The 13,377-nt window shown below is 38.3% G+C and overlaps 2 protein-coding genes across 2 annotated transcripts in view; one reads left to right on the top strand and one right to left on the bottom strand.

Annotated features, from left to right (window-relative positions):
• Positions 1 to 3,021, bottom strand: part of LRRC17 (leucine rich repeat containing 17) — a 40,405-nt gene extending 37,384 nt beyond the window's left edge. Inside the window, exon 1 of the mRNA XM_081286823.1 lies at positions 2,833 to 3,021. The gene's annotated coding sequence lies outside the window, so the exon portion shown is untranslated. The remainder of the gene's footprint in view (positions 1 to 2,832) is intronic.
• Positions 1 to 13,377, top strand: part of FBXL13 (F-box and leucine rich repeat protein 13) — a gene marked incomplete at its 5' end in the record, with an annotated part of 221,317 nt that overhangs the window by 130,594 nt on the left and 77,346 nt on the right. The window contains one exon of the mRNA XM_081283294.1: positions 2,763 to 2,892. Coding sequence (XP_081139420.1) covers positions 2,763 to 2,892 — 130 coding nt within the window. The remainder of the gene's footprint in view (positions 1 to 2,762; positions 2,893 to 13,377) is intronic.

Genomic DNA, 13,377 nt, shown 5'->3' with positions numbered 1-13,377 from the left:
ATATTTCTTTGCCAAAATCCTTAATAAAAAGTATCACTATTGCATAAAATTTGCCAAGTGTGATTTCACTATTAACTGATATTTTTCCCATCTCCAGCAGCTTTAAGTATGCCACATGTAAATCCCTTGACAGCTGTATAGGGCCATTCTAGATTCCTGTACTTTGCTTGCACACTCAGGGTGGTTTTCATGAGGTTCCAGTTTGAAGACAGCCATCCAAAGCCATTCAGCCTAGGAACTTATTTAGGAACTTATCTTTTTTCTAAACTGGAGATTTTCAACCTGGGGTCAGTGAACCCCCCCCCCCCCCCCCAGAGGATCAGGGATGAAATTTATAGGGTCCATGTATTTTGAAGGGGGGTGGGGAATTCTCTCTTATTTTCATTAATCTCAAACTGAAATGTAGATTAAAAAAATCAGAGTAGTATTAGCAGCTCTTGGGACTTTTTTTCCCCACATAAATGTAATACAGAAGAAAGGAGGAAAAAATACACTCTTCTCATGTTATAGTTGTCACACATATTTTGAAATACCACTGACACTCATCACTACTTCACAATCATAGTAGTTATTAGAACTACCACTAGCTTTTGTTATTTAATGTATTAATAAAGAAGCACATATATTACTGTTCTACCCATATGGTTTTAAAAATGTTTTGATAATTAGATATTTCAATATAATTGGCTGCTTTTTAATCTTATGTATTTTGTTTTATGAATTAAAAAACATTATACTAAGAAAGAATCTTAGACCTCACTAGACTGCCAATGGTGTCTATAACAACAACAACAACAACAACAACAAAAAGCCCCTTCAATTCTCATTTTTCTTACTTGTTAACTGATGACATGGATTTAAGTAAATAGAAGAATAGGCTTGGGCCAAGGTGTAGACTCAATGTGACATCCCCTAAACTGTTGAAATCATCTATAAGCACCACTCTTGTCAGATAAGTATCTATGCCATTAAATGGAAGAAACAGTACAAACTCCATAAAAACTTACTATGTGTTTTTTATTTGGGGGTAGTAGTAGCAATCATAACAATGCATATATTCTCAAAGCTTCTACAATGTCCCCACTGGTTTTAATTGTCAAAATCACCCTCAAGCTACTACTATTACATTTGTGTTCTCATTTAATTGCATACTTCTAAAGGCAAAGAGATGATGGGATTACATTCTGTGTTACTGAGGGTGAGTAAAGCTTGTGGCCCCACAGTTGGTTAGGATAAAAAAAAATTAGAGATGAAATTCTTATCACTACTTAGCAGACAGGGAAATAATCTCTGAGAGTTCAGTTGCAGAAAGTATCAGGGCTAGGACTGGAATCTAGTTTGGTCACATTCCACAATCTGGTATATTTTCCTTTGTGTGGCGCTGTCTACCTCACTACTCTTTTCTCCAAATCAGAGATCTGCAGGGTTGTTAGAAGTGACAAACCCCACCCCTATGTTCTTGACTTAGTTGAATCACAGGGTTGAAGGGAGAAGAAGAGAAAGTGGACTTTGGCCTCACTTTTAGTCCACTGGGGGGCGGGCTCTTGGGGAGAGGGGCGAGTCTGCAGAGGGTAGCACTGTCTCAGTCTGGGCTTCCCTCTCTCCCTGGTGGAATCTCCTGTATACAACCATTCCTGGAGGAAAAAGTTATGAATCAAATAATTCTCTGTAGAATAGGAATCATTATAATATATAGATGTGTTTTTCAGATTTTAGAACTCTGATTAATAAATGGTCCATACTTTTATATCTTGTTTTCCATTTGGGGGGAAGTAGATTTTATTAAATTTATTTGTAAGCTTTTAAGGGGCAGAGAGGCATTTTTCTCCCCACTTTCACATTTGCTGCTAAACTGTTGCAGATCATAAACCAAGAGCAAGTTGTTAATTCCATTACAAAAGCAGGCAGTAGTGGGAGTTCTTGCACTTCTAAAATACACAGAGTGTCCTCAAAATGTGAGCCCTTACACAGTAGTATAAGCTCATCCTGATTACTCTCCTTTTTTTCTGGAAGCTCTCATTTTGGTCAATGGGGTAATGCCATGTTTCATTTGCTTCAACTCTGTAAGATTGAGAGACTCTGATACAGTTTTTATCTTTTTCATGTATTGCCCACTCATTTGCAAGCTGTTCTTCTTAACCTATGTTTCAGTTCTGTGTAGCAATGTCTTTTTTTACAATTTTTAACTGTAATAATAAAACTGTTACTTATAAAAGCATGCATACTTAAGTCTATGTCTATATTTTTCAAACCAATAACTTATCAGATCCATTTAAAGAGACTCTTATGTTCTATTTTGCCTTCTTTCCCAAATCCTCACTCTCACAGAACAGTTCAAAGTTTGTCTTTGTAGACATTTTTCATATTATTTTGTTGCTCCAAAGCTAAAAACCTAAAAACAACAATAAAGCAAACCCTCACTTTTGGTTTCAAAAACAAACTAACTTCCAAACAATATGAATGCAACCCCCCTCCCCCACATTGCCCCCAAAAGCTTTATCCCAGTTAACTTTCTTAAAAATCTAGCCAAATTTTTTTTTATTCTGTTCATTTGAAAGGTAATTATGCATTATTTCCTATAAAGGTCTCCTTTAATTAACAAGAAGAGGGTGAACTATAGTTAAACTGTTGAACCATCTGCAAGGAGAAAAAATTAATCTACAGTTTTAGTTCTCTTTGTCATAGTGGCTTAAGAAAGATGTGAGAGAGCAGCTGAAGTATAATTATTTTCCTTCCTCTCTTTTCTCGCTCTGTCTTTTCAGACACTTCCACAACTTACAGAATCTTAGTTTGGCTTATTGCCGAAAGTTCACGGACAAAGGTTTACAGTACCTGAATTTAGGGAATGGATGCCACAAGCTCATCTATCTGGACCTTTCCGGCTGCACCCAGGTTTGTCTTTTAGTTTTCTCTTTCCAGCAGCAGGCAAGGACGTCCTCCGGAGCACAGGCTGCATCCAGCTCTCATGTTATACTAATGCTGTGCACGGTCCGCAGCACACTCTTCAGAGGTTTTAAATTACATGGCCACAGCTGCTTAAATTTTCCCCAGGATCGCTACTATAGGCTCTTGGCTTCCTTCCACTAGAGTGTCACATTGACAAACAGGCAAAGCTCATTGGATGATGAAACAGACCACTTCTGTGGAGATACTCTGAACACAATTCTAAGATCAGAGTCCAAATCTTGAAAACTTAAAGTTACTACTCAGACACAAACAAAGGAAAACCTTTGGGTGAGAATTTGCACAGAATTCCTGAAAAGCTAATAAACTCCAACAGTTTTTTGTTTGGTGGGTGGGTAAAATCCCACAGGGGATGCATGTGAGGAAGGAAATGTAACAATTGCAATTCTAAAAATTGCATTACATTCTTGGGTTCTACGTGGAAAAATATTTTAAGTTTGAGGAAACAGGGTTAGGAATGTTGGGCAGAAAGTAGGGTAAAGTTGTGGAGAACAGACCATGTGCTCTGGAAATAGTTAATGCATCATTGTTAGTTTCTTCTGCTCTAATTTTGATAGATCTAAGCCACAATTTTTTAACTTATTTTCTTCCACCTCCCTGTGTGTTTTCTTGGTATTCATATCATAGTCTGTTTCTTATTCCATTTGAACAACATAATAGCACAGGTAAGAACTAGCTGAAATATTGATGTCTACTATTATTGAGTTGTTACTATATGTCAGGCACTGGGTTGAGTGCTATACAGATAAGATTTCCTCCTCGTAGAATGTGGTGAAGTTTATATTTATTATTTCTACTTATAAATGGAGTGGTTGACTAAACTAAGGTTGCACAGCTGGTGAAAGCTCATGACACTGGTACAATTACAAACAACTTTGGTGGATACCAAGCAGGCAGACCATGGTTTCTTGATATATTGGATATAGGGGAAAGGAGGGGATGATATTAAACTAGTATCAAGAATGTCTAGAAATTAATTTTCTCTAAAACTTGTCCACTGATGTGTAGCTTTGCTAAGTGTCAACATAGACCACACTTGACTACCAGCTTGGCTGAACTTGAGACAGTCTTCTTCCTGACCTCCTTTTTCTTAGAGCATTCCCTTTAGAAAACTTGAAATTGTAAGAACTTGAAAGAATGACATTCTTTCTCTGCCTGATTTGAGATGTAAATCTTTTTTTACAAGCAAGAAGCATCTTGCTTTTAAAAAAGCAAGGACTTGGGAGCACTCCCTTTGATAGATAATCATCAAAGAAGATACTACCCTATCTTCCAGTTTCTGTGGGAGGATAGAAGCCTAACTTTGCTGGGCACCAGTTAGCAATCACAGATGGCCTATTCATAGAGGAAAATATTTGCAAATTCAGAGATAAGGTAATGTGCTTGACAAATTCCATTAAGCAACCTCCCTTCAACAATAATTCCTCTAGTGCTTTTATACTAGCTTACTCCAATGCTGAAGACCCCTCCTACAGTATAAGTTGCTTCCTTATTTATCTCCATTCCCACAAGGTTACTGAAGCAGCAGCAGCAGCAGCAACAACAACAACAACAACACACACACACACACACACACACACACCCTAGGCATAAATAGTTTTAGACACATAAAATTCTCAAAGGTTTCATGTCTGTTATCCATTACCCAAATATGCATGCAAAACATACATTAAAACGTACATAGTTTACCTTTACATTTTGAGCCAATATTTATAGTTTTGGAGTTTCTCTCTCTCTCTCTCTCTCTCTCTCTCTCTCTCTCTCTCTCTCTCTCTCTCTTTCACACACACACACACACACACGCGCGCACACACACAACTTTTTAAAAGGAAAAACTAGCTGAATTGGGCCTGCACCCCATGTGACAGCAACAGGCTGGAGCTGAGTCAGCCTCACCCTCGTGAGGTGGACCATGATCTCTTCAGAGTGTACCCCTCTCATCTGCTCAGCAAAATCCATGCATGCATTTATATCTATACTGTAACTGCTTAATTCATTGCCTGCCTGAATTCGTCAGTATTTAAGTTTGGTCTAAATGTGTAAAGAGGAGAATTCTTTTCCTCGTTGTGCCTTAATTTTGTGTCATTGCACAAAACAATGTTAATTTCTTTCATTTACCATGTTTCCATTTTCGTTTGTTTAATTCAGTAGAAATTTCACTCATGGTGTCAAGCACTGTTTTAGGCACTGGGAATTGAGCCATATGAGCCCAATTAGACCCACTGGAAATCAGAAATGAGCTTGTTATGAACCACACAGATCATAGTAACAGCCATTGCTATTGCTTCACAAAGGACCTGCGAAGCTTGTAGGTTACTGCTGCTGTGGAACTTCTCAAGCCCTGAGAGGAGGCTCTAGCACCCACCTCCCCAATTCTGAGCTCAAAGAAGGATTTTGATGATTTGCAGATTTTTAAGGCTTTCCCCTCTAAGTTAGAGGTTCTATCTTGGAAACTAAAGTCTACTTTCTAAGTTTGGAGTTTTGGACTTGCAAGTCATGTGTTAATATAGCTAGCCAAGGAGAAAGGACCTAATAAGAAAATGACTTGAGAAGAGAAGCTTTGGCTGGTGTTTGTTGAGTGCCTGCTGTATGCTGGGCACAGTGATGGGTAAAACAGCATTCCTGTCTCCACCATGTGGCCAGCGCAATGGTTTCATTAATGAGGTTCTTGGCATAAAGGTTAGTTAGAAGAGATCGAAATAAAACACACAGACTCAGTTACCTTATTTCTATTGCTAGGTCCCAGACGGCTCCCCTCTCTGGTTCCCTCCTCTAACTGCCCAGCAGGGCAGCAAGGATTACTCAGGGCTAGCAGGAGAGAGAGAGAGAACACGCCTGGGAGTAGCTTTTTATTGGAGAACAAGAGATTCAGGGGAGAATTCCATCCAATGAAGGTTGAGGGGGGGGCCACACTCCATGGTCAGGGTCAGTGATTGGGCCCCCGGGGTCAGTGGTCAGTCACACCCCCACACGGATGGGTTCTCTCATCAGGAAAGGGCCGGGAAAGTTCCGACACAGCCAGAACGCCTCAGACCCTTAACCGGAGCCACCCAATCACGTGTCAGAATGGCTTCCCACACCTGTCCTTTAAGAGTTCAGGATTAACATAAAATATGCCAAGGATGAAACTTTAGTATAGTCATTGCTGCCCTGAAAAAGGAAAAAATTATTTATACAATATTGTGAAAGAATTGTAACCAGACTTGTTGGAAAAAATAATAGATGATGGAGAGCTGCAAGGAAAAGTGAAAATCAATGACATATGTTTTAGAAATATTCTTCACTCTTTGGGAACTATGAAAACTCCAGGTACATGAAGCAATGTCACTGATTCCTAACGAATGCCAGCACTTGTGCATTCACCTGCATACTGTCGTCCTTTGTGAGGTTGAGATGGGCTTCTCTTCACTTTCTTTTGCTTCAAAAACTCTCCCCTGTACTTGACCTCAAAGCAGGGGAAGGCCCCTTTGTCATTAATCCTGGCAAACTTCTAGTCTTACACTTGTCACCTTGAATTGTCTTTTCTTTCAGAGCTGGAGTGCTCTGAAAGAAATTTTCTTTATAGTGTTTTTTTCAGAAGAAGGAGGAAAATGAGATTTATTTTATTAAAAAAACTGATTTTAAAAAATAAATTAGTTGAACAAATTTAATTCATTTCCTTTTATATTTACCATTCCTTCAGTATTTTAGTTATAAAATACTAGCTTAAGCCAAAAAAAAGTTTTAATAACATATTTAAACACAACTTGGAAAGCACTTTTAGAGACACAAATGATTTTATCATATAAAGAAAGTACCCTGTCCCTGTCCTCCTTAGTTACCTATGGCCTGGGAGTTCATTGATTTTGATCTCTACTTGAAGGAATGATATGTGGTCTGACTCACGGTAGACATTTGTCAGATGTTTATTGGATACTTGACTTCATGTTTAGTTCAATAAGTGAAACTAATCATCATTGTTTGAGATGATAATTTTCCTTCTCACATCATACTTTGCTTCAGAGTGCCACTCCTTTCCCATCCCATATGGTTCTGGGGGGCTGTCATTTATAGCACACTCAGAGCAGCACAGCAGGGTAATCCAGAGCACAGGTTCTGGGTACCTGCATGTTAATCCTAAAATTGCCATTCATTAATTATGGAAATGATGCAGTATATCCCACTGTGTACCTAAGTTTCCTTATCTATGAATGGAAAAATACTAATACCTACTTAATAAATGTGTTATGGTAATGGAATGATTTGATACAGTGAAGATGCTTGGAACAGTGACTGGTACATACTAAGTACTTAGACACCTTAGCTACTATTATTAGATTTCTTTTATACTTATTTTTATCATGGCTACTGGTCATTTGGTCCAGGCCTCGCTGATCATAAATTGTATCCCCAATGGCTGGAATTTGTCCAGGGAGGTTATGTGACCCTAGCAGAGCCATTTAGAATTTTCCAGGTACTTAAAATTGGGGGAATAGATTCTGTACTGCCTGAGGTTACAGAGCCTGGAGCATGTAAGTTGAAGCTGCTTTGTGGTTCTCTTCCTCAGCAACACGGGAGACCAATTTTGTCTGTAGTGGAAGAGAATGAAAAAGCCAATTTTTGAGGGGGAGATGATGTGTTTGAGGAAAGGTAACAGGTTGTTTAACTGACCTTTTGTTGGAGGCTCCTTTAAAAAAATTTTTTTTTCTTAGTTGTAGTTGGACACAATACCTTTATTTATTTATTTATTTTTATGTGGTGCTGAGGATTATAACCCGGCACCTTGCACAACCTCAGCCCCTGGGGGCTCCTTTTTTTCCTCTTCTACTTAGTCTAGTTTATGTTGGGTTCCCATTACTGCAACTAGAAGAAATGGGTACAACTCTGGCAAGGGTTTCGTTCTTATTTGGCTCTCAGTTGGTGTTAAAAAGAATATTTCTGGGGTTCAGGTTGTGGCTCAGTGGTAGAACGCCTGCCTAACATATATGAGGCACTGGGTTCCATCCTTAGTACCACATAAAATAAATAAACAAATAAATAAAGTTTAAAAAACCAGTATATATTTTAAAAAAAAGAAGAATATTTCCAGTTGGGCTTTATGGATCACCTTGAGGATTAAAACTAAAGTTTAAAAGAGAAAGTCGTGAAGGTTTCTCATGGCTTTGCCCATACTCATATTCTATGACCTAAACAAATCTGTTGTTTTGAACATGTTTGTGACTGGCCACAAAGCAGTCCTTATCACTTCAGAGACTGATTAAATCTGTTTTCTGTTTTTCTGGCGGTTGGGACCTAATAAACAAAGAAACTTCTCTAATGAATTTTTAAGTGAGTTTTGCCATACTAAGTTTTCCCAAAATATAACATATAGACAGAAAAATGCACAAAGTACTATGAGCATTCATGTACATGTGTTTTGGTGAACACAGCACATATTTTTGTTGTGGGTACACAGAGACTTCAAATGACTGAATGGTCAGGTGTGTGTATGTTCAGCTTTGGTTGATATTGTTAGTTTTCCAAAGTGGTTGTACCAATCCTAGTGACATTTTAATGTTTTAGAAAATAATAGAGATGTGATTTCTGCAGGAAGGTTGATGCTGCAGCTCCTCATGCTTATTCCCCATATCTATCCACATCATTTATTTTTACAGCAACACTATTATTAAAGTGTTTTACAAGAGGGGTAGGAGAACAATTTTCAAACCCAGCCAGAGTGGGTTTCTGTGCTGAGCACTCTTTCTTTCTCAGAATCTAGCAGTAAGGATTTATATCATCTTATATTCTCTTTCACAATAAGTAGTTTCATTACATTTCCCTTTTCAAATATTCTTATAAGACTGCCAAAACCCAATAAGGAACTCCTATTGGTGACTATTTTCAATAAAAGAAATTAAAAAGATAAGTTTAAGTCTTTTATGTTTCACTGAGCATAGTGACATGAGCCTATAATCCCAGTGACTCGAGAGGCTGAGGTAGGAAGATTGTAAGTTTGAAGCCAGCCTAAATAACTTAGTGAGACCCTAAACAACTCAATGATACTGTGTCTAAAATAAAAAATAAAAAGGACTGGGGATGTACTCAGTGGTAAAATGCCCCTGGGTTAAATCCCTAATACTATAAATAGTAAATAAAATAAAAATTTTGTGATTCTTCTGCAGTGTTGTACAGTGGAGAAAAAAAATATTCAAGAGAAGAAGTATGACTAGGGATTTCTATTTTATTTCATATTGGACTTATTTTGTTAATTTTAGAATTTAGGTACCAAGAACACATTTACTCGTATTTCTCAGTTCAGGCAACTTTCATCGTCTGCAGGGTGCTGCTCTTGTTTTATTTATTTCCTTCTTTCCCCCTCCCCCCACCCAGGCCACTCCTCTGATTTGTTTTATATATTTCCTAAAATCTCTGTGTATTCTAATATTCTTATACTGTTGTTCTCTGTGTTAGCATTTTAAGTCTCATAAATTATGTTATGCCAAAGTTCTTGTTTCTTACTTCTGACAATATTACTGAAATTACTTGATTAAGTCATCTCCTTTTCTTTCCAACCTCAAAATCATAGACAGCCCTAGGGTTCAGTATTTGGTTCACTTTCCTTTTCAGGCTACATCTGCTTCTCTGAGAATTTCATCCTATCTTGTATCTTTTTATCACTTACAAAAATAAGCATATATATGTGTGTGTGTGTGTGTAAATGTATATATATATATACACATGAACATATAAAATCATATACACATATACACTTATATATTTGCATATATATTTATGCCCATATGCATATCTACACACATATTTGTGTATAATTTATGTATATAGAAGTTTATTGTATACTATATAATCTCATATATATGAAAGAAGTCCAACCCAAACTTCTTTCTCAAATTCTGGACTCATACCTTAAAAAAAAAAGTCTAAAAATAACTCCTTGCTCCACCACAGTCTTTCCCATTTTAGTTAATGGTAGCTGCATCTTTATAATTGCTTAGGCCCAAAATTTTTGTCATCTGTTATATATTGAATTGTGTGTTCCCCAAAAATTTATATGTTGATATCCTAACCACCAGTACCTCAAACACAGGTCACTGCAGATGCAATTAAGATGAAGTCATCAAGTGTGGGCCCATAATCCAATATGATTAGATGTCCTTATAAAAAATAAAAATCAGACAGGGACTCAAGCATACAGTGAGAACATTGTGAACATGAGGACAGTCACCAAGAAGAGAGGCCTAGGAACAAATCCTTTCCTCAGAGCTCTCAGAGGAGTCAAATCTATGGACACCTTGATCTCAAATCTCAAGCCTCCAAAACTACGAGAGAATGAATTTCTGTTGTTTAAACCCTCCAGTTTGTGGTATTTTCTTATAGCAAATGTCACCCTTTAATCACTTCCCCAACCCCAATTCCTTTCCTTCCAACATCCATTCTGTTAGAAAGTCCAGTTGACTCTTTTTTTTTAATATTTATTTTTTAGTTGTAGTTGGACACAGTACCTTTATTTTATTATGTATTTTTATGTAGTGCTGAGGATTGAACCCAGGGCCTCACACATGTTAGGTGAGTGCTCTATATGCGAGCCACAACCCCAGCCCTCCAGTTAACTCTTCCAGCAAAATCCATCCAGGATCTGACCACCTCTCAGTGTCTCCACAGCCACCACTCCAGTCCAGGTGGCCCTGTAGAAGTGTGCTCTCATCACAGTATGTAGAATTATCATTTGAAACCCACGTCAATGTCCTTCCTCTGCTCAAATACCTGGCAAGGCTTCCTGTTGACTCAATAAAAGAAAAGCCTTGGGAGGACCTAGAAGTCCCCTTGTAATCTGCCTTGTCCTCTAGTTGCCTCTCTGACATCATTTCTCTGACTCTCCTTCTTGCCAACTTTATTCCAGCCACATTGGCTGTCTTACTGTTCTTTAAAAAAAGTGGGGGGCAAGCTCCCACCTTAAGAGTTTTTAGTGGCTGTTCTCCCTGCCTGGAATGTTCTTTCTGCAGATATCTGTATGGTTAACTTCCTCTAAGTCTTTCTTCAACTGTTCCCATGAATAACTGAATAAATGGATAAAAAGGCACAGTTAAAATGCTCCAAATAGATCCACATTAGTTAAATTTCAGAGCTTTCTAAAATAAGTTCATGTTTCTCTCAAAACCCCAAAATGGAAAATGTGGGTAGAATTAAGAGTTTTATTGGAGAGAACAAATCTATTCTATTGTACATGAGAAAGTGCCATTTGGGAGGGTAGTGATTCCTGGTTCTTTTTTTTTTTTTATTGGTTGTTCAAGACATTACAAAGCTCATGACATATCATCTTCCATACATTTGATTCAAGTGGGTTATGAACTCCCATTTTTACCCCAAATACAAGTTGCAGAATCACATCGGTTACACATCCACATTTTTACATAATACCATATTAATGACTGTTGTATTCTGCTACCTTTCCTATCCCCTATTATCCCCCCTCCCCTTCCCTCTCATCTTCCCTCTCTACCCCATCTGCTGTTGTTTAGTTCTCTCCCTTGTTTTTTTTCCCCTTTTCCCTCACAAACTCTTATATGTAATTTTGTGTAACAATGAGGGTCTCCTTCCATTTCCATACAGTTTCCCTTCTCTCTCCCTTTCTCTCCCTGCACTCGTCTCTGTTTAATGTTAATCTTTTCCTCATGCTCTTCTTCCCCGTTCTGATCTTAGTTGCTCTCTTTATATCAAAGAAGACATTTGGCATTTGTTTTTTAAGGATTGGCTAGCTTCACTTAGCATAATCTGCTCTAATGCCATCCATTTCCCTGCAAAATCCATGATTTTGTCGTTTTTTAGTGCTGTGTAATACTCCATTGTGTATAAATGCCACAGTTTTTTAATCCATTAATCTATTGAAGGGCATCTAGGTTGATTCCAAAGTCTAGTTATTGTGAATTGTGCTGCTATGATCATTGATGTGGCAGTATCCCTATAGTATGCTCTTTTAAGTTCCTCAGGGAATAGACCGAGAAGGGCGATAGCTGGGTCAAATGTTGGTTCCATTCCCAGCTTTCCCAGGAATCTCCAAACTGCTTTCCAAATTGGCCTCACCAATTTGCAGTCCCACCAGCAATGTACAAGTGTACCCTTTTCCCCACATCCTCGCCAGCACTTATTGTTGCTTGACTTCATAATGGCTGCCAATCTTACTGGAGTGAGATAGTATCTTAGGGTGGTTTTGATTTGCATTTCTCTGACTGCTAGAGATGGTGAGCATTTTTTCATGTACTTATTGATTGATTGTATGTCCTCCTCTGAGAAGTGTCTGTTCAGGTCCTTGGCCCATTTGTTGATAGGGTTGTTTGTTATCTTATTGTTTAATTTTTTGAGTTCTTTAAAGTTAATTCAAAATGGATCAAGGAGCTAGATATCAAATCAGAGACTCTGCACCTGATAGAAGAAAAAGTTGGCTCCGATCTACATATTGTGGGGTCGGGCTCCAAATTCCTTAATAGGACGCCCATAGCCCAAGAGTTAAATACAAGAATAAACAAATGGGACTTACTTAAACTAAAAAGTTTTTTCTCAGCAAGAGAAACAATAAGAGAGGTAAATAGGGAACCTACATCCTGGGAACAAATTTTTACTCCTCACACTTCAGATAGAGCCCTAATATCCAGATTCCTGGTTCTTGCTCCCCACTAACCTCTGCTCTGTTTGTGTAACTCCAGGGAGTCTCCTGTTGCCATTAACTTGGAGTAGCTACTTTCTCTACAGATTCATGTGCATAACACAGAGTTATGGTACTGTGCAGGAAGCTGGGCGTGGAATAACCACAGACATGCTGGGAAGGACAGCTGTGTCCAAGCCAAATTCAGACTGAAACCCAAATGCTCAGAAAGCTACAATTCTGAACATGGAATGGGAGAAGGAGCCAGATGAAGAGTAGGGAATTTGGACCAATGTTCAGGTTTGCACATGCAGCTTCTGAATAATTAAAGGGACAGTAGGAGAGCTTTCTGTGAGTTTTCTGCTTTTGAGCCCACCCCGCTTTCTTCATTTCCAGTCTCAATTGTTTCACTAGGTTCTTTTGTCCTCTGCCTAGACATCTCCATACCATCCCTCTCTCCTATTCACGATGCTAACTTGAAACTATCCTTTGAGACTCTGCTCAATCATAACCTTCCCATCTGGGTTATGACCTGTGCATCCTTTGACTATTGTACCTTTCATAAGCAGTCTCTATGTATTCAGTGGTCTGCTGCCCTCTCCAGTGTGAGTGCCTTGCTGGCAGGAATGATACCTTGTTTAGCTGCAAATAGGTATCCTTAGCACATAATACTATTCATGTCAAGGTAGGACTGTGATCAGTGTTTGATGAATCAATGAGTGAATGAGACTACAGAGAATTTCAGGGCATGACTAGCCAGGTGCTTCAGATGGAAGCACAGGAGATTTGTTTGGTTG

This window comes from Spermophilus citellus (assembly GCF_964194105.1).
Source record: "Spermophilus citellus genome assembly, chromosome: 3".
NCBI classification, from domain to species: Eukaryota; Metazoa; Chordata; class Mammalia; order Rodentia; family Sciuridae; genus Spermophilus; species Spermophilus citellus.
Note: the sequence above shows the minus strand (reverse complement) of the source record. Positions and strands in the feature narration are given on the sequence as shown.